This window comes from Pinus tabuliformis, chromosome 6 (assembly GCF_031772625.1).
Source record: "Pinus tabuliformis cultivar Carrire ecotype Pingquan chromosome 6, CPIR1, whole genome shotgun sequence".
NCBI classification, from domain to species: Eukaryota; Viridiplantae; Streptophyta; class Pinopsida; order Pinales; family Pinaceae; genus Pinus; species Pinus tabuliformis.
Genome location: NC_142292.1, coordinates 7,840,923 through 7,862,489, shown reverse-complemented (window position 1 = coordinate 7,862,489; position 21,567 = coordinate 7,840,923). Strand labels below are relative to the sequence as shown.

The following is a 21,567-nucleotide window of genomic DNA, read 5'->3' as shown; positions in this document are numbered from 1 at the left end:
GTGGAATTTGTCTCTGTTATAACATCTCTCAATGTATGGGCCATGTAATGTGAGCGAAATCTCCTAGTGGTAATTCTACCAAAGAATTTGACCTTGATAAGCCATTTCCTTTGTACATCGAAGTATAAAAGCTGCAAGGATGCTTCTCCCTGACCTAGAAGGTCAGCGAAGTGATCTTGAGGCCTCCTTGACTGGGAATCAAGAAATCCTACTCATTCTCATCATAGACTCCATTCTCCCAAAGATTTAAGGCATTGATATACCAAGGGTGGTCATTAAATATCACATTCTTTCACCTCCTAGGTCTAGCCAAGCTAGGGTACATAGGGCATTAATTTCCTGACAAGCTAGCCCTCCAAAAAGTTCGATCTCCTAGGGTCTCCTGCACTGGTGTTTCCTCAAGCTCTCTTCCAATTTTGAAGCCATTCCGGCAATGGAGTTGAGAGAAAAGCCAAGCCCTAACTCTGGGATCAAACTTTACCCTGGCATCCCAAAGGCTAGTACCTCATAGGGTCAAAATGAACACCTTCAAGCGAAAATTCTTTCTTTGATCCTTTCCCCCACCTTGTCTAGGTTAAGAATATCATCGGTTGCTATATTCCTTCCTCATACCCTATACTGGGTCCACTTGGTCTCATTCCTTTGAAAAGACAATTCTTCAAGAACGATTCGGGATACCAATTGCAACAATGATTTTAGGGATTGGGAAACTCCTTCACAAGTCATATCCCATAAACCTAACCCTCAAATACTCCCTTTCTTTCCCTAGAAGACATTGCATTTTGCTTAGAAGGCAAGCAAGCCTTATCTTTCTAACTCTTCTAGGAAAGGGACTATTTGGGTCACCCCACATCATTCGTTGACTTATCCTTCATTGGTGACTCCATAATATACCAGGTCCGTGTTGATTTGGGGTAGCATCAGATGTGCTCTAGCCATGAAAATTGGTGGAGAGGCTAAAGCACATGAGATCTCCAAGACTCAGAAATGGTTTGGGCAAGTTCCACCTGGTTAAGGAGATATTAAAATAATTAATTTTTTTAATGGAGTTCCTAAGTCTAAACTTAGGAAAAATAAAATATTAATGGGTATTATATAAAACTGGGTTAAAGGGTTCTAAAAGACATGGATCAAGCCAAATCTAATCTTAGCTGTTGATTAGAGATGTAATCTCGGCCATTGAAGGATCAACAGGAAAAGTATAAGAGGAGGCTTGAGGGTCAGTTGGAGAACACACCAGAGTGATCAGTCATTTGATTTTCTAGAGCGGGGTTTTCTAAGTAAATTCGAATCAGTGATCAGAGTGCAGCGAGGGGGCAGTGAGTATTGGACAGAGAGGCAGAGATAGTGCGGAGAGACTAGTGTAGAGGCAGGGAGGCAGAGATAGCACCAAGAGACTAGCGCAGAGGCAGAGAGGTAGACGTAGCAGCCCGAGCAGGCCACACAAAGGCTAGCTAAGACAACGAAGAGGCCAGAGGGCCTGCGTAATCCACACATAGGGTAGCAGGAGTGACACAAAAGGCCGTAGAGGCTGCGCAGTGCCTCAGAGGGTTGATGTAGAAGGTTTTGAGACAGATATAAAGGCCAGGAGGGCTGACACAGTGCTTCAGTTGTGTTGGAGAGGTTTTTGTGGGGTAGATTTTCTGAATATTTGCTTTTGAATAGAGAGGTATTATTGCCAATTATTTTTCTCTGTCGGGTGAGCCAGTTTGGCACCCAGTTGTACTCAAGGGTATACTGCATAATAAATAACCCTTAGAATTGCTGCACCGGTTTTCCCAAGTTGGGTTTTTTCAGGGACGAGTTGTCCAAAAATAACGGTGTCACTTGTGTGTTTTCTATTTCTTTCAGCTGTTGATCTGTAGATGGTTGAGACTATATTGTGTTTATTTCGATGTTTATATGTTTAAATAAATTGTTTATAATTAACAAGTAGGAGAAATAAACCATAAGAATACATATAAAATTTCTAACAGTTAGACTTAGAAATTTCAATAGTCTGTAAATAGAAGGGAGCCTTAGCTGAGGTGATAGTGGGCTAAGTCTACATTTTTTTGCCCTTGGCCTAGCATTTGCCCTTTAGGTCCCCTGCTAGTTTGAGCGGTAACATTTTGGCGTCGTTGTCGGGGAGGAAACAGACCTACCTCCCTAGTGAATCATTGAGGAATTGATTCATTGACAACATTTATAAAATATTCCTTTGGTGATTCTACTCATTGTCCAATCCCCTAGTTTACTTGAAGGCGACAACATTCCTCCTTTAACTAGGGTTGTTGCAAAAAGGGGAGAGCGAACTCCATCACTTGTTGGAACCACCCTTTTCCTTGAATTTGAGAAGGTTAGTGATACATCTCCAAAGATGCCATCTAGTTCAAGTACTGACTCTGAAAAGGATCAACCCAAGATGACCAAGAGCGAAAGACACTTGCTTAGTGTCTTTACCCCTTTGAAATTGAGTAATGATCCCAAGCCATTACCTGAAAATTTAACTGATGGTTGCCCAAATTCAAAGGGGATGCTACTTGGACTGCTCATGGTTTTATTGAAGAATTCTACTGGCAGATGTCCCCTAGAATGATATTTGATGAAGATAGGATCATGATGTTTTTTGCCTTATCACTTGAGGGACAAGTAAGAGATTGGTATCTTAGCCTTCCCCCTGGATGCATAAAGGACTCCAATGAATTTGAGGATCTATTCATGAAAAGGTGGTCGTGCAAGAGATTGGTATCTAAACCTTCCCCCTGGATGCATAAAGGACTCCAATGAATTTGAGGATCTATTCATGAAAAGGTGGTCATGCAATGCCCAAGGGACCTTCAACATTGAAAAGTTCTACCAAATAACCAAGGGAAGGGAAGATGTGCGAGAGTTCATTCAAAAGTTTGATAGGGTAGTCAAAGATATACTTGATCATTTGAAGCCATCTAAAGCCAACATCCTTGACAAGTTCATAAAGGCTGTGGGTGGTCACCTCACCTATGTGTTGAGGGATAAGAAATCGTCCACTTTAGCTGAGGCTAAAGAAATGGCAATGGAAGTTGAAGAAAACCTACAAAATTTAAAGGTTGATATGAATGATCACCCTAGAGCCAAAATTGAAACCAAGAGGGAGAAGTCAAAAGATCAACACGAAGAAACTCTCCTTGCCATTCTCAAAAAGATGGAAAGGTTCACCGAAGAAGCCAATGCATGTGACAGGGTTATCATGAACAAAATCACCACCTTAGAAAAGGCCCAAAAATCGAGTTACATCCCTAAAGGAAAGCCTTTTCCCAAAAAGCAAAGTGAAGAAGATAGGTCGAGCTCTTCTCAAATCCCAAACACATTGGCTCCAACTAATGCTATTGAGCCAGATTCTTCATTTGAGGATGAGGAAAGTGAAGGTGAACAAATTGATGAGCAAGCCAATCTTGTGGAATCTGACATCTTCAACATTTTGCTAGGGGGATCATACACACATCCTCCCATTAGTGAGGTCACCCTTAAGGAAGAAAAGGAAGAATCCATTCTTAATTCTGATAGCTAGGGAAGATTCAAAGGGGTCCAATATTCCTGAAAGGAAAAGGACAAAGACCCCTCACCTCCTAAGGAATCACCCAAGAAAAGATCCATCACCTAAGTAAACCCCTCCTAAAGAATCCATCCCCAAAGTTCCTCCCAAGAAGGATCCCCCAACAAAGTCAATCCAAAAAAGGATCCTCCTAGGAAAGAATATGTCAAGAAGACGGAAAAGGGAAGGAAAGTAAACTCGACATCGACATAGGGGTTGTCGTAGGAAAGATGACCATACCTGTTCCCTTAAAGGAGATTGCTAAGCTTCCCGAGCAACAACAACAACTTAAGAAGTCCTTGGGGATTCAAGAAGAAGAACTACTTGAAGAATTGCAAAACATTCATATTCCTGACCGAAACCTTGGGCACGAACCTTTCTTGCTTACCTTGGCTATCAATGACCTCTTCTTACACAATTGTATGTTAGACTCAGGGGCTTCCGCTAATATTGTGCCTTTGAATGTTATGAAGCAATTGGGTCTCAGCATCACTCGACCATATAAAAGGGTGTGTGGTTTTAATTCCAAACTTGTGGAAGTGGAAGGTATCATCAAAGACCTTAAGGCTTCTTTAGCTAGGAATCCCGATATATCCCTCCTCATGGATGTTATTGTTATTGATATTCCTGATGTGTGGGGGATGTTGTTATCTCGAAAATGGGGAGCTACCGTTGGGGGGCACGTTCAAATGGACCATTCATGCACAACCATTCTGCAATACGATGGCACCCCTTTTATCCTTTATAGGGAACCTACTTATTTACCGCTTGTGATCAACCTTGGACCATACTATGAGACATGCGAGGTTGAGAAACCTTCCCATATCCTCCCCACCGTGGGAATCCGAATCCTCAAGCTACCAGTTTCTCAAACAAGCAAAAAGTGGAAGCCTAAGAAATAATATAAGGTTGGGGATTTATTCTTGGTAGATAAAGATCTCGTACCTGTCAGGATTCATGGAAGGGTCGGGGATGACTATTACTACATTGCTAAACTTAACGACGAACTTTGGCCCGAGCTGGTCAAATTAAGTCGTATCACCTCCTTTGAGGCTTGACATTGTATCATATGCATGGTAGAGTAGGATGCATTGCATGCTGATTTCTGCATTAGAAATACCGTCATATGATTTTTCTCATGATAGATAGATGCATATTTGCATATTTTATTTCCTGTTGATTTTACCTAACATTAGCATGTGCAATCATGAGACGTCGCGAAAGCATGTTGCCTCATGTTGTTCCATCTATTATATGTGTAGGTGACAGGTCTACGGTAACCAAGAGATTGCTGGAATTCTAGTGATCTCCCATTCAAGTAGCCTCACCCACTTCTTTGAGAGATCATGTCCTAGTTGGAGCCAGATGTTACCCACCATTTTGTGGGCAATATCCCTAGGAAATTTTTTCTCTCCAAGATGGTCCTAAGGCATTAGTTTATGTTCTTAGGGCTTTTGCTAGGAGGATACTATTATTTAAACGAGAAGGGTACTAGATCTACTAGAAGCACTTCTCATTTGTAAATCTTTGTTACTTGTGGGGAATCATCACTACCTGTCTATTATTCTTCTCTTTTCTCTAAAATCACTATGGATAGCTAGTTAGAGCAATTTTTTGTGGAGATTGTTTACAGGGGGCTTTGCAACTTTATGGATGCTCATTTTGCGAGTGTTTTGAAGATTGAAGCATTTCTTGAGTAAGTGGCCTCACTTTGTTTTGTGGATTTTGTTTATGAATGAATACTAGTGTAATTGTACTTCTATATTGGTGGTGGTGCATTCTCTTTATTTCTTCTTATAAAATCCCTCTTTTCAAAGAGTGGAGTACCTTCCCTTGAATCATTTTGAAGTTATTAGTAAAGTACTAAGTGGACGTTCTAGAGTTTGTAATGGATGACTCTAGATATCACCCTAGATTTACACACCTCTTTAAAGGAGTTCTTACCAGACCACATAAAAGAAATATAGTAGGCATTAGTCTTCTCCATTTTAATCAATCATAAACTTAAATTTGGCTTTTTATTTTGTGTTTTAGGGTAAGGCTAGGGTTTTATAACAGCATATATACATTTTCAGCCATAAAATTTCAAGATGTCTACAGTCTTGGTGTTTGTGCATGTACTTCACTTGGAAATCATATTAACATCACAAATTGTCTTGTTGATTTTATTTATAGTCGAATTAGGGCTGGGTATCTAGGGTTTCTTGGCTGTTATGTGTGTTTGTTACTTAAGAATTTGTTAGTTGTATAAATCCTAATTTTATCCATCATTTAAGCCCTAATTCTATTTGCTTATTACTTGTTTCAAGGGATGAAATTATTGCTTCTGTTATAACTTGTTTCACTACTGTAATTTACCAATTTGCACGGAAGCTTTGCAACAGCTATTAGTCTTCTCTTGATTTCTAGTGTTTGGAGATCACTTTGCATTAAATATTGACTGGATAAGCCTTCTAAATAGTCCTTGATCCACATCTACTTCAATTTGAAAATTGCTTTGAATAATTTCCTCACCTAGTTTGATATATTCCATTGGTGTTAATTTGTGTAAGAATTTAAAGGGCCTTAGACTTGATTGTGTAGTGTCTTATGAGTCCTCAGCGCTACTAGAGAAACCTCATTTGTGTTGAATTCATCCTTTTCTAAAATGAGGGAAGTTGTTACATAGGTGATAATGGTAACACTTCTAATGGTCCACTAATTTTAGTCTTTTGTGAAGGCTTTGCACTAAGGTGCTAGATTTTGTGATAACAGTAACTAAGACAGATCTTTATAAAACATTACTCATAGGCTAGTCAATTGCTCAACCTCCTTGTCAATCTTTGTATGACCCTATGAGCAATGCTATTCAAGAAGGGACAACCTGTTGTGAAGCTAATAAAATATTGTAAATATATGTTGAGTTGTTTAGTATTTATGACTAAATTAGTCAATAATCTATAGGCATGAATGATCATGCCTTATGAAAATGTATGGGTTAATTTACCTGGCCTCCATTGCGACAATAATTGATCACTATGAATTAATTGTTATTTTTGCCTTAGTGGCTCACCACTGGTCTTCTAGTTCATTTCTTTAAGTAATACATTACAGATTATCTGATCTGAAACTTGTGATATGACTGTTCCTTCAAAGTTTGTATGTTGAACTAGTCAAGACTCATGTATGGTGAATTTTGATTTTTCTATGCTTCTTTTGGTATAGGCTTGAAATATACTATATATGTAAGCTATTATTAAGAGACTGTTAAAATGTGCATACAGGTGGCAAGCAATAGAATATGCAACACTGACGCAAAGCACAGGATTATTTTATGATGATGATAAACCAGACACTGCTGTTTCACGCTGGTCACGTGCAACAGTGAAGGCTGCAAAAGTATTATGCATGCTTTGTCATTTGTTCTCTCAATTTTTTTGACTACAGATATTCTAGATTGGTTTAACATGTTAATTTGGAATTGTCTAATAATAAATTACAGATGGGCACTTGTAAGTTTGAGCCTTAAGCTAGGACACCTATTTTTACCTCATAAAGCCTTAAAGGACTTTGCCTGCCAAAATATGTCTTCATTTGTACTTTTGGAGTAAATATTAGGGGACTTCTGCAGGTTGGAAAGGGATTATCCAAGGATGAGAAAGCCAAACGACTAGCCTTCCAGCATTGGCTTGAGGCTGTAAGTTAATCATCCTTCCAAAAAACATCATTAACAGTTAATTCTAGTGTAGGCTGTCTGTCAGGAACTGTTCTTAAGTCCTCGTTTAATTTGAAATGTTTATTTGGTATGTATGCAGATTGATCCACGACATCGTTATGGGCATAACTTGCATTACTATTATGATGAATGGTATAGAAAACCAACAGCACAGCCATTTTTCTATTGGTAAGCTTGGCCATTTCTTTGGGCAGGGGCAGGAAAATAACTATGCAGTCAGCAATTGTTTGTATAGAAAGAAAAATTCTTAATTAGAGAACAGTTATTGATGTTTTGAACCTGATTATGATGATGAACCTCATAAGCAGGTTCAAAATGTTGACAATCCAAAAATCTCATGTGATGGATCCAGAAACAAATTCCCAACAGAAATTAAATCACAGAAGCCTCAAATCTAGAACAGTTATTTTTATTTAATGAATGACCTTTTAGTCGATGGATTCAACAGATTTGCTTGATGTCTTATATTCTATTCCATATAAGCTTAATTGCCATCCTGAAGTGTTATTAACTGTTGTATATAAAAATTGTTCTGGAAGGTATTGATTAATAGATTAAGCTGTCATGGACAAAGCTGATTTTTCTTTGTTACATGTTTATTGCTGATAAATTGCTAAGTTATGAGCAATCTTTAATGGGGAAAATATTAATTTGATATTGTTAATTATCTTTTTGCCTCTCTTTTTGTAATAAGTATTGCCAAGTTATAACAGAGAAAAACCGAGGAGAAGATGCACTGAATAAAAGTGCTTGTGAAGCACTCACATTTTAAGTTAATTGAAGTCATGATTGCAGGCTTGACGTTGGAGATGGCAGGGATCTTAATCTTGTTGAATGCCCAAGGTCAATCTTGCAAAAGCAACGAATTAAATACCTTAGCCCAGTAATGTTTCTTATTTGATCTTCTCCTTACTTTTTCAAAGTCCTGAAAAGAGTTAATAGTAATCTGGAGCTAGAACAATTCTGGCATTTAATTTATCAAGGTTCATGTGGAGTAAACCTTCTGCGGGACACACATATTCATCAGAGACGATGTATATCATGAACTTAGATGTTTGAACTTATTATTATTTCCAAATTTCATGTCACAGAGCGAAAGGGAGCGATATGAAGTTGTGATAAATGATGGTAAAATTGTGTACAAGCAAAACCAACAGCCAGTTCACACACTTGAAGGTTCTAAGTGGATATTTGTGTTGAGCACATCTCAGAACCTCTATGTTGGTGAGGTATTTGAAATATCATCTAGCATAAGACATAATCCTTGGTTGTGGCTCAATTCAGAACATCTCTCATTTTTATGCCAGCCCTAATACTCTCTTAATTCTTCCCCTAGTTTTTAATGAATTAGATTGCATGTCTATATTGCATCGCAATGAGCAAGTTTTCTATGGAGGTGCATTTTTAACTTGCTGTTGTGTTTGTCTCTTCAGAAAAAGAAAGGGAGATTTCAACATTCTAGCTTCTTATCTGGGGCAGCTACTTCAGCAGCTGGGCGATTGATTGTTGATAATGGAATTCTCAAGGTGATGTGAGAAGTATTACTGAATTGATACATTTAGTGGTCTTCTATATTACTCAAGTTCACAGAGATGGATTCTTTACAATTCATTCCTCTACATGTGTTTCTGCACTTGCTAAGATCAAATGGCCTAGCAAATAAGGGTCAAACATTGGTCAAACATTAGTTTATTAGTCAAATTAGGAACTGATGCCCCTTCATAGAAATATTGTGGTACCATGGTGGCTATGGTGATCTAAACGTAGATAATAACCAGTTAGTGCATGGTCCAAAAATGTTTGAAATGACGAAACCAGACAGCAAGACAATAATTTCAAGTATTGGAGTACACACCCATTTATTTTTACACTTAATATTACAGTGTAGTCCCTGAATGTGTTATTGGACATACTCTATGTTTGCGCAGATATTGTACATGTTAAACACACATAAAATGGACAGCAGATAAGATAATCGTGAGTTGCCTTTATTATTCACCAGATATACATTTATAATACATTGTTATGACCGTTGGATTCATATTCCAAAGGTCTCTTGGACTCCCTTTGATTGTTCAACTTCCAGACAATAAACCTTAGCGGATTAGGTGTTCAGCATTCCCCCCTTAATCCGAAGGGGTATATACGAGTCCAAGAACAGAGCTGTAATACAAAATGTGCAAAAATGCATGCAAGCACGAGGCTGAATGTGCTTTTTGAAATGATGGCGTAAGGTCGGAGAACTCGAGGTCTCAACCAACGATGGGTTTAAGGATGACCACCAACACTAAGACGCTTAGTGCAGTTTCTAACACTGGAACACTTAGCGCAGTCCCTGGGACTTGTTGTTTCCTAAACTGTACAGGGAATGCGACAACGCTCAGGACAAGGGTTGTCACTCTGATCCCTGCCCTCTCCGTTCTAGTTGTCTCCCTACAACAAACTATGGGGGGTAGGCCCTATGAAATGTGAAGATGTGAGATTTATTGGCAACCAACAAGTTTGGGAGACGCTACTGAATGGCCTAGCAACTTGGTTGAATTAGCAAGTTAAGTGATTTGATTAGATTTATTATGAAGATCAGTGCCTTAAATGAAGTCAATTACTTGCTTAAAACAAATTATTACCAAGTTACCGGATGAACAATTGTTGCTTAAGGATGCTTCACTATCCTAAACGAGATGCAAGTCCTACAATCTAAGTGAGATGCAAAATCTTGGTTTATTTTAGTTAAATGCCTACTCTAAATGTATCCTTCCTTTTAGTTTTTTTGAAGCTAGTCTCTAGAGTAGGTTGTGAGAGAGAAGCCAAGGGGAAGCAAACAAAGACTTGGTTAACGATACCTCCCCTTAGGTTTTAACCCACCCGATGCTTCCGACACTGTAGAGATTGTGGCTCTGACGACTGCAAGGTCACCGTGTTAACCATTAAAGAGATGCTAAACTCCTCAAGCTAGGTGAGAAAAGTGAATCTATGTCTCTATTGACCAAGTTTAAGCTTGGAAGTAATTAATTAATGCAAGATACTAATCCTAGAATGTAAGTGCAAGAGATGGATGAGTTCTTCTTAAGGCGAGATTATTAAAATTTCTTAAGCACTTAGTTATGGTGATCTTTGATTATGACAATAGAGTACTTAAACAATATAGAATGACAATCCCAACCACAAGGGAAAGTGCTCAAACTTAATGGTGCAAGAAGATGTAGCCAATATAACCAATAGATAATTGCTGAAGTAATCAATGCTTCTTCAAGATTATAACAAATCACCAATATTCTGCTTAGATATATGATAGAAGGAATTAGATGTCTTATCACAATAGATATTCAATTTAACAATGAACAATAAATCCATTTATCCAATGATTACAATAGTAATGAGAAGCAAGATCATTAATCACAATGCTACTTAGAGCAATTAGCCAATCACATTAAACACTTATCAACTTGATCAGAGCACTTGTGTGTGTAAATGCAAGAGTAAAACAAGATGCTAATGGTGTAAAAGAAATGTAGATCAACCAATAACATATGGTTGCAGCAATAGGAAAGTCACCCCACTAGTCAATTTGACACTTATCTAAGATCCAAAAAATATAAGCAATGAGATTAGGCGACTTTTAACCACTTTATATTACTGCTTTAATTTTATATCAGACTTTATGCAGTAAATTTTAGACCTAAAAATTTTATTACAGCCTTCAGAAAATGATCAAATATGCATGGAAGAAAAAGCCCAATGCGTGCACGTGACAATGTAATGATGAAATATGATTACCAATGAGTTATTATGCCACTGTTATGAGAATTAATCGTTGTTGTAAGTGTTTTTATGTGGCTGTAACAAACATATCAGATCTGAAATCAAATAAACAGTCCACAAGAAAACCACTTATATGCACTCAAACCAACTTAAGCTTACTTCTTAATGCACTAGGTGATTTATTGATGAACTTAGGCTTATAGAAAATGTGTTTAGGCCTTAATTATACTGCTGTCATAAATTACTTTAGAATTCAATTTTAAGACACAGGTTAAATAAGAAGGTTAAAGAGCAAACCAAGAGACCTTAAGGCCTTGTAGATGGCTAGGAAGACCTCCAATGAGCTTGGCCACCTATAAACACCAAATTAGCCCAAATAAATGCTGAAAAACCAAATATTAGCTTACTAAGATAATGTGAAAATCAGAGATGACTGAAAACAAGGCTAGGGCTAGGGCTAGAAGGCTAGAAAACCCCAAGACTAGGGCTAGAAATGACAAAAGACAAGGCTAGATGCCAAACAAGGGATGAAATGAGGGTGAAAGGCAAATAAGGCCACGACAAGGGTTGACAAGCCCACAAAGGCTGATGTCAACCCCTTAGAGGCTGACGTAGGGGTAGAAAAGGCCCTAGAGGGCCCACGACAAAGGGAAAAATCCCCTTAGGGTTTGTGGCTAAGGCCCAAAGGGAGGCCGAAGGGGAGGAAGGCCTCCTAGAGGCCACAACAAGGCAGGAGGAGGAGGGTCGAGGCCCTTTAAGGGTTGGACAGGAGGAGGAGGGTCGAGGCCCTATAAGGGTTGGACAACTCCTCCAGAGGGGGGCTGAGTCCTTTTTAGGCCCACGTCTAGCCCTAAAAGGGTTGCGGGCAAGAGAAAAGAGGGGGGCGAGGACCTCAAGAGGTCACTAGACCTCACGGCTAGGCCAAGAAGGGAAAACGACTAGGCTAAGGGCTTCACAAAATTTCCAGAAACCTGCAAACAAAAATTTATCCATGAATTTGCTGCGAAAATGCTGGACGCTGGGCTTGGAGGATGAATGGAGGTTAGATCTTGCCTTCTTAGGCCAAGATCTACCTTAAAACCCCAACAAAATCTCTTGATAAACTTGAAATTCACCTGCAAAAATAAATCAAAGAATGCCCAAAACCCCAAATATATATGTACAAAATATCAAAAGCCAAAAAATATTAAAACCCCAATTGCGGCAAAACAAATGAGATAGAAATAATTTACAAATATACAATGTTTGCAAATTAAAATTTTTTGGAGAAATATTTTTTTTGAGTTGGATGAATGTATTTTTCGAAAAATTTGAATATTGGCCAAAAACCCCTCCTGCAAAATTAAAATACCATATAGAAATCTTAGAGCCCAAACATAGTCGACTCTTCCCCACAGTCTGCGAACTTGGAGCCCAAGGGCCAGTGCACTTGCAGATCTCTATAATTTTCTCAAGTAGAATCGTTAGATCATAGGGTGAATCAGATCACTTAAGAAAAAAAATTATCAATAGAATGCTCTTATCACCAACAAATGAAATAACAAATTCATAAAAAAAATTAGCACAATATAGGATATCACATAACTCGTACATACGACAGATCAATAGAAGAAAAACACCGTGAACTTAACCCCAAAGTCTTTCTATTATGATATAGAAATGTTCTCCGCAGAACAATGGCTCAATTCCAGCGTTCAAAATTTACATCATCCAAAAATATCCAATAGAAGCAAAATGACTTCTATTTATAGAAAATTCCTTCAAAGCGGAAAATAATGGCTAGTTGGCTTTATCCTTGTAAAAATAATCTCGACCGTTGAAAATAACTTGATCTTATTTTACTTTCCACTGTCAAATTTTTATTTTTGAGGAAAAATTCGAATTTTTCTTAAAACCCACTTTTAATTAATTCAAAAATTAATATTTTGGATTAATTTCCTCAAGAATTTGACTTTGACTTAACCACCAAGGTCCAAGGGCTCAAATTTTCTTAAAATATCCATTTTTGCCTTGGTGGGGGACATCCAAAATTTGATTTTCCTTGACCCACGAATTTTTTGAATATTTTCCAAAGAATGCCCAAAATCCCAAATATATCTACAAAATATCAAAACCCAAAAAATATTAAAACCCCAATTGCTGCAAAACAAATGAGTTAGAAATAATTTACAAATTATTTACAAATATACAATGTTTGCAATTAAAAAAAATTGGAGAAATAATTTTTTGAGTAATAGCAGTGGATGAATGTATTTTTCGAAAAATTTGAATATTGGCAAAAAAACCCTCCTGCAAAATTAAAATACCATATAGAAATCCTAGAGCGCAAACATAAACGACTCTTTCTCACAATCTGTGAACTTGGAGCCCAAGGGCCAGTGTACCTGTAGATCTCTATAATTTTCTCAAGTAGAGTTCTTAGATCATATGGTGAATCAGATCACCTAAGATAAAAATTTATCAATAGAATGTTCTTGTCACCGACAAATGAAATAACGAATTCATAAAAAAAACTTAACACAATATAGGATAGCACATATGACAAATCAATAGAAGAAAAACACCATGAACTTAACCCCAAAGTCTTTCTATTATGATATATAAATGTCTTCAACAGAGCAATGGTTGAATACCTGCTTTCAAAGTTTACATCATCCAAAGATATCCAATAGAAGCAAAATGACTTCTATTTATAGAGAAATCCATTCAAGTGGAAAATAACGGCTAATTGGCTTGATCCTTATCAAAATAATCTCAACCATTGAAAATAACTTGATCTTATTTTATTCTCCACCGTCCAATTTTTATTTTTGAGGAAAAATTCGAATTTTTCTTAGAACCTACTTTTAATTGATCCAAAAATTAATATTTTGGATTAATTTCCCAAAGAATTTGACTTTGACTTAACCACCAAGTCCAAGGGCTCAATTTTTCTTAAAATACCCATTTTTGCCTTGGTGGGGGACCTCTAAAATTTGATTTTCCTTGACCCACGAATTTTTTGAATATTTTCTACTTGGAGAGAAATTAATTTCTCTATAATTATCTGACTTAAAATTAATCAATTTTCAGGCTTAGGATTTTTATTTAATTTAGTCAGAAAAATTAATTAATTGACACTAGAGGGGATTAATAAATTTTCCACCCTCAAATATTTTAGCCATGGTGTCTATAAGTATCACGGACCATGCACTAAAATATTTTTTACATCAAATATTACAATTAATTCAACCTTTAAAAGGGGAATACACCTTTACATATAGACCCTCATGACATTATCAATTATGCGACACAATATGATCTAACATAGACCAAGTGGTTTGTAATAAAATAATTTAGCCAAATGTGCTCAAATTATTCCCAGACACACTTTTACATTAGACTCGATATAACACTAGGACTCACTTAAGACCTTGTTAAGATATTCCACCTTAGCCTTAGGGTTTACGCTGGAAGAAAAACTTGGCCGATTATTCGTGTTTAAAAACACATAATTCTAGGAAGATAAAAAACTTCCTACAATGAAATCCATTGCCAAAATTAGAGGCTTACCCAGGTGTTGTTACATAATTTAATGGTCATACTAGCATCATTTACAATATAACTTGCAGAAATTGGGTTTACAATGATGTTGGTTGATGACTTGGAACTTTGAAAAATTTTCTTCCCATCTTTGCATCCTGCTTCCTTGGACTTATTGACAAAGTGTGGTCAACAGGATTCTTCCAAATATGGCAAGAAACTGAAGTCTTTTGCTAGAGGAAGTGCTCCCTATTGTTTTGAAAAGGGAGACCATTGGGGTCTCAACCTAGAACGCTTAGTGTTGTTCTTGGAACTCTTCCAAATATGTCAAGACACTGAAGTCTTCTACTAGAGGAAGTGCTCTTTAATGTTTTGAAGAGGGAGACCATCAACCTGGAAAAGGGAGGTCTTCAATCTGCGGAAAAAAAGGGAGAACCTCAACCTGAAAAGGGAGGTCTCAACCTATAGTGGTTTAAGGAAGGCCACCAACGAAATGCATGCTTATGGGCTTCTCTGTCTCTGGCTACAACTATGAATCTGGGTATCGTTGTCTCTGGCTACAGGCTCAGGCAGCAGGTTTAGGTTGTGGTTCAGGCTCACTTGATTTATCTTTGAAGCTTGTATATGACCATCAATTCCCCCTTGCCAGATACAAAGTGAGAAGATGAAAAAAACTCAACTGCAAGACTTTTTAATACTTTAGAAGAAATTCTGACAAATGACTGAAATATTTTCTTGCCTGTTGAAGCCCATTGTCAAGAAGTGATCCATCCAAGGTGAATCTTTGTTCATGCAGGGGGCTTGTTTCTGAAGCATTTGTTTGAAGAATGTGTGTTGACCACAATGCTCACACGGATGAAGATCAAAACAATGATATTTCATATGGCTAACTCTATCACAATGTTGGCATTTGACATTTTGTGGCTGCTTTGGTAGAAGAGCAAGATTCGAAACAAGTGAAGATGAGCTGCCATGAAGAAACACAACACTTTGAAATTTGATTGGCTTGGTATAATATAGAATATGAAAGGACACATCTTTATCATATCCAAGACCTGTTCTTTGCTTATTGTTGACAAGTTCTTCCCAAGGTTTGATGATCAACTTAAGAAGTGCAGGGTGAATTTCTACATGTGCATGCAAATAGGCTCTTGAATTGGGCACTGAATCAACCTCAAATTCATATTCTTGTTGTTGATGGGAGTTTTTTTCAATTCTGAACAGAGGATTATTCTGAACAAAAAACAATTCAGAATGACAACTCTTCTGCTGAAGCTCATCTCACTGTAGTTGTGACTCGATGCAAAAAATCAATTTTGTCTTGTGCATTTTGCAAACAGGTTTGAATATTATATAGTTGCTGATTTTCACTGTGCTTTCAGCAGTAGACTCTATTAGAGTTCTCAATAACTGTAATAAATTGTCAATTTTAGCCATTTAAAAACTTTAAAAAGTCAGTTGCAACTTCACCATATGTTTCGAGACAGTACTAGTTAATCCACTCTTACTAAGCACAATTCTTCAAGTACAAACCGATGGCAGAAATCGATGCGGGAAGGTCTACCATCAAATAAAACTGTAACCCTTTGAGCAAAGACTTCAGAATTATCAACATTCGATAACGGTGAGAATAAGACACAACCAGATCACGGTTGCCAAGCATTATTCATATTAAGAGGTAGCAATATTCTTGTTACCACCGACGCTCGCTCACAATGGTCTATTCAACTATTAATTCTCAGATTTTTATCATATTAGTCAACATTCATACCCACTGCTGCAATGAATATCAATAAAGAAACAAAAAATACTTACGAAGCCACTAAGAAATAGCGTACGAAAGAGCTTCTTCTTTTAGTTCTCCAATGATGTGTTCGATGTAAGTATAAAAGAAGGTACAACAGTCAAATTTGTTGATCTCCCAAAGGTTTGAGATCACTATCATTGAGCACATTAACCCTGTTCAATGCTAAAGCATTGATGAATCAAATCTGCGAGGTTTCTGCTAATCAATTATTTCGAAGACAAATTTGTGGCATGAGTGTCGACTGCACTAATGTACTAACGTGGAGCTTGATTTGATCGGCTTCTCTAAAAACCCCTCGCACCCACCTATCTTTCGCTCGTGACGTTGCAGGTACAGTTTAGTGTTGAATTCATTCCACTGTAAACATGCCTCTGAACTTTGAAGAGCCACAATATTGTGCCAATCTGATGGTCGGATCTTGTCCAAGATCCTCGAATCTGTGGACGAAAATTATAATGAGCAATTTCAAATGAGAAGCTATCATGCAACAATGGCCAATGAACCAACGTTCATACCACACTACCTTCAAAGAGAAGTGAATTAATATACAATGCAAAGAATGAACCACGAGGTCTACCTTTATCGAGAATTCCAAGTGACAAATATTATATGCGAAGTGAGCTGAGGATATAATACATGGTATAAGCCAACACACGCAGAAAGAGTGTTCAATGCACATCAAAACTGACGCTCAACATTTAATACAACGCGCAACACTTAACTCATGCTCAAGCCAATACATACCATCCAATACGAACGTATAAATGAACTTCACTTACAACAAAAATCCCACGAGGCATTGCAGAGAATAGAGAGTGGCTTTACAATTTGTAGATACGCCATATATATTCTCATCTACTCGTCATAATGAACATGGACTGTCTTTGAGCTAAATAGAGCAAAAATAATGGACTTGTTGTAGTGGCTACAAACACCCTCCAAAATTTTGCCTTAGCTTTGTTTTGGAGACTCCCTACCAACCATCCTCAACAGCATGTCTTGCATTGTCAAGTACATAAGCTTCATTAGTTTTTCAGCAGCTTGCTGGCCTGTGCATGGTAGCTTGCTTCACTCCCCTCATAGGTTGCCACTTCGGACTTGGGCCAGCTGCTAGCTGAGTAGCTCCCTCAGGAAATTGCGCAATTCTGGAGGGGGACCAACCTTCCCTCCAGAAATTCCGCAAATTTGACTGACAGCTTACTGGGCCCAGAAACTGCATAGTCCTGTCAAACAGTCTTCCCAGTGAAATCTGCGCAATTTGGCCCAACAGTGCAACTCAGCCCAGAAATTGCGCAATTCTGGGTAGTAGTCAGTTGCTCCTCTCAGAAATTGCGCAATCCCTCTGGATAGCGAGCCTAGCTTCGTCCCATAAATTGTGCCAAAATCCCTCTCAGTCAAGCAGGCTATTGCATGTGCCTTCAGGTTGACTGATTCCCTTCGGGACTGAGAAAACTTGACTTGCATGCATAGGCTGTTTTTTCTCGAAATAACAAAAAGCAACATGCAAAAAGCATTCCTAGATTCTAGCGATCTATTTTTAGCAGCTGGAGGTTGCATGCAAAGATCGTTTTAGAAACTTTCCTCCAAGTGTTGCTTTTTCTTAGATTTGTGGCATGTGCGTCATGAGCCTCAAACTTATTTATTCGACGCTTCAGAGCTCGTTCTTCACATCGATCTTGGAGCTCTGACATCCCACAGTACACCCAGGAGTCTTCGACACATCTAGCTCAGCTATTTCCAGGTAAGTTTGCTTTACTTGTCTTTTGCAACATTTCTGTCGCTTTTTTTGTTTTGGTAATGGCAGAAGTGTCCTCAGACACATAATTTTATTAATCAGAAAAAAATAATTACATAATTGATTTTGCAGGAGTTTACACCCGAACAACTCAAACACTCTTGCAATGAGCTATTTATAAGCTTCATGTCCTAACTACCTCTAATTATGGATCACTTATTAAATAACAAGTGTCCATTTACAATAAATGCTATAAAAACCAACTAGCTAACAAATCTCCTAAAATAGAGCCTAAGATACGACACATTTGGAGAGTCATATCTAGTTACAACAATATGCTAATTCTAAAAGTCTCCATTAAATAATTAAACATTCTAGAATAATAATTATTAATTTAATATCTTAAATTAATAATTATTTTATTCTAATTTTATAACCTATGATAAAATTGTATTTTTGGATCATCTAACATTCCCCGCTATGATCCAAAGATACATTACAACAGATACCAAGTTCATCCCTAAACTTAGTAAATTTTATTCTGCCAAGCGGTTTCGTGAAAATGTCGGAGATCTGATCTTCGGAAGGACAATAAACTGGTTTGAGGACATCTTTGGCAATGAGAGATCTGATATGATGATACTTGGTGTCCACTTGCTTTGTATTTGAATGAAAAACTGGGTTCTTGGCAAGTTTGATGGCTGACTGGCTGTCAATGAATAATGATGTAGGTTCTGCCTGAGAAATGCCCAAGTCCTGCAAAATTCGGCGCAACCAAACAATTTCACATGCTGCTTCCCATGCTGAAATGTATTCTGCTTCTGCTGAAGAAGTGGCCACTGTAGCTTGTTTCTTACAACTCCAAGATACTGCTGCTGACCCCATATTCATTAAATAACCTGATGTTGATGCTCGATCATCAATACTCCCAGCAAAGTCGGCATCGGAATATCAACCAAGTACAAAATTTTTAGTCTTTGTGTAAAGAAGACCAAAATCTTTTGTGCCTTGGATATATCGAAGAACTCTTTTAGCTGCATTCCAGTGGCTGTCTCGTGGTTCCTGCATAAAACGTGAAAGAATACTGACTGCATAAGATAAATCAGGACGAGTATTTGTCAAATAAATCGAGCTGCAAATCAACTGTCTGTAAGTTGTACTGTCCACCTTTTCCCCCCCTTCAAATTTTGAAAGTTTCAAGTTTTGCTCCATGGGGGTAAGAACGGGCTTGCAATCCTGCATGCCAAATCGCTTAAGAACCTCTATTGCATACTTACTCTGAGAAATGAAAATATGATGTGGACGTTGGAAGAATTCAACTCCAAGATAGTAGTGAAGTAATCCCAAATCTGTCATCTTAAAACCTGCGTGTAACTCCTTTTTCACCTGTGCAATATGATCATCATGGTTGCCAGTAATGATCAAATCATCTACATACATAACAAGAATTACCAGATATTTTCCCTGTTGTCGCACATACAAAGTATCATCAGATTCACTTTGTTGAAAACCAACTTTCTTAAGGTAGTCATCCATCTTTGCATACCAAGCTCGGGGAGCTTGTTTTAATCCATATAAAGCCTTGATCAATTTGCAGACTTTATGTTCTTGTCCTTCAACTTCAAAACCTGGCGGTTGGGTCATATACACTTCCTCCTGTAAATCCCCGTTGAGAAAAGCACTTTTCACATCCATTTGATGAACTTTCCATCCTTTCTGAGCAACCAATGCAAGTGTTAATCGGATGGTGTTCCATTTAGCTGTAGGAGCAAAAGTTTCCTCATAATCAATGCCTTTCTGCTACGCAAAACCTTTTGCGACAAGTCGTGCTTTATACTTTTCAAGTTCTCCCTTTTGATTATACTTAATTTTGTAAACCCATTTGCATCCTATGGGTTTAACATTTTTTGGACAATCAACAAGTTTCCAGGTGTTGTTATCAATTACTGCTTGATATTCTTCAACCATAGCCTGTTGCCATTCTTTATGTTTTACTGCTTCTTTGTATGTGGAAGGTTCAGTAAAATCTTTTGCTATCAAGGCAAAATTGCCTTCACTTCTATGTGCCTTTCTGGTGCCTGTTTTATTCTGTTCATCAGGCTTTACATCTTTCAAAAGTTGAACTGCCCATTTCGGAAGTTGGTGCTCACTTGTTTGCGCTTCTGTAAAGTCTCCATCATTGTAAAGAGGATTAATATAAACTGATGTTCGTTGTTCAGGTGAAGAATGTGGAGAATCACTGTCAGAAGAACTGCTGCTGCTTGGAGATGCGGATGAACTGCTAGAAGACCCAGATGATGTTGTTGATGTAGATGGACTGGATGACTCATCTTCAGAGGAAGGAAAATCAAGTTCATACCAATTTGGTGAAGTTGGTTGACTTTGTTTTTTTTCATTTCTTTTACTTCCTTTAGCTTCTAACTTGTGAAGAAGATTTTCAATTTCTTCAACACTCTTACTCTCAGTTTCATCAAAAATGACATCCCTGCTCACAATGAATTTTCCATTGGTCAAAAGACGATACCCTTTCTTCTCATCAGAATAGCCAATCATTATGCATTTTAAACTTCTTGAGTCAAGCTTAGTTCATTTTTCTTTCGGAACTAAGGCATAACACACTGACCCAAAAACTCTAAGATGTTTAACTCGAGGTTTGAAACCAAACCAAGCTTCATAAGGTGTGATTCCGTCTAAAGAAGCAGTTGGAGATCTGTTTCTTAAGTAGACAGCTGTATGTATTGCTTCCGCCCAATATGTTGGACTTAACCTCTTGAAAGTTAACATGGATCTCGCCATTCCTAACAAAGTACGATTCATTCTTTCGACTACTCCATTTTGCTGTGGAGTGTAAACATTAGTAAGATGGCGTCTTATGCCATTTTCACTGCAATAAGTTTTGAATTCATTTGAAGTGAATTCTCCCCCATTATCTGTCCTGAGAGTACCTATCTTTTCTTTGACTTCATTTTCAACAAGTTGGCGAAAAATTTTAAATTTATCAAATGCTTCAGACTTGTTCTTCAAAAAGTAAACCCAAGTCATTCTGCTGAAATCATCAATGAATAGTAAGAAATATTTGCATCTACCAAAGGAAGTTTGTAGTGGTCCACAAACATCACTGTGAACTAGTTGTAGCCGCCTGTTTGCACGCCATGAACTTGTTGGAAAACTTTCTCGACTTTGTTTGCCATAAATGCAAGCTTCACATTTTGCATTTTCCCTTTTGAATGTGGGAAGTCCTTTAACCATTCCTTGTTTTTGCAATTGAGAAAGACTCTCAAAATTCAAATGTCCATATCTTACATGCCATAGTCTTATAGGTGAAATACCTGTAGTCACTGCCCCTACAAAATCAGAATGCCTTGGAATAACTGTCCCTTTCATCCGTAACAGTTTTCCATCTTCATAACCTGTCATCACTGTTTTCAAGTTCTTTTTGATTGAATTAATCTTGACTAAACCATCTTCCATAA

General features: G+C 37.6%; 1 protein-coding gene across 4 annotated transcripts in view; it reads left to right on the top strand.

Annotated features, from left to right (window-relative positions):
* LOC149256948 (IQ domain-containing protein IQM3-like) overlaps nt 1-21,567 on the top strand; it is a 119,769-nt gene that overhangs the window by 48,119 nt on the left and 50,083 nt on the right. For 2 of the 4 annotated variants that reach the window (XM_089413219.1, XM_089413210.1), the window contains exons 2-7: nt 6,817-6,931; nt 7,164-7,229; nt 7,348-7,436; nt 8,052-8,151; nt 8,360-8,497; nt 8,702-8,794. In XM_089413219.1, the coding sequence (XP_089269345.1) occupies nt 6,817-6,931; nt 7,164-7,229; nt 7,348-7,436; nt 8,052-8,151; nt 8,360-8,497; nt 8,702-8,794 (601 nt within the window). The remainder of the gene's footprint in view (nt 1-6,816; nt 6,932-7,163; nt 7,230-7,347; nt 7,437-8,051; nt 8,152-8,359; nt 8,498-8,701; nt 8,795-21,567) is intronic. The other 2 variants (XM_089413226.1, XM_089413213.1) reach the window with 1 other exon arrangement.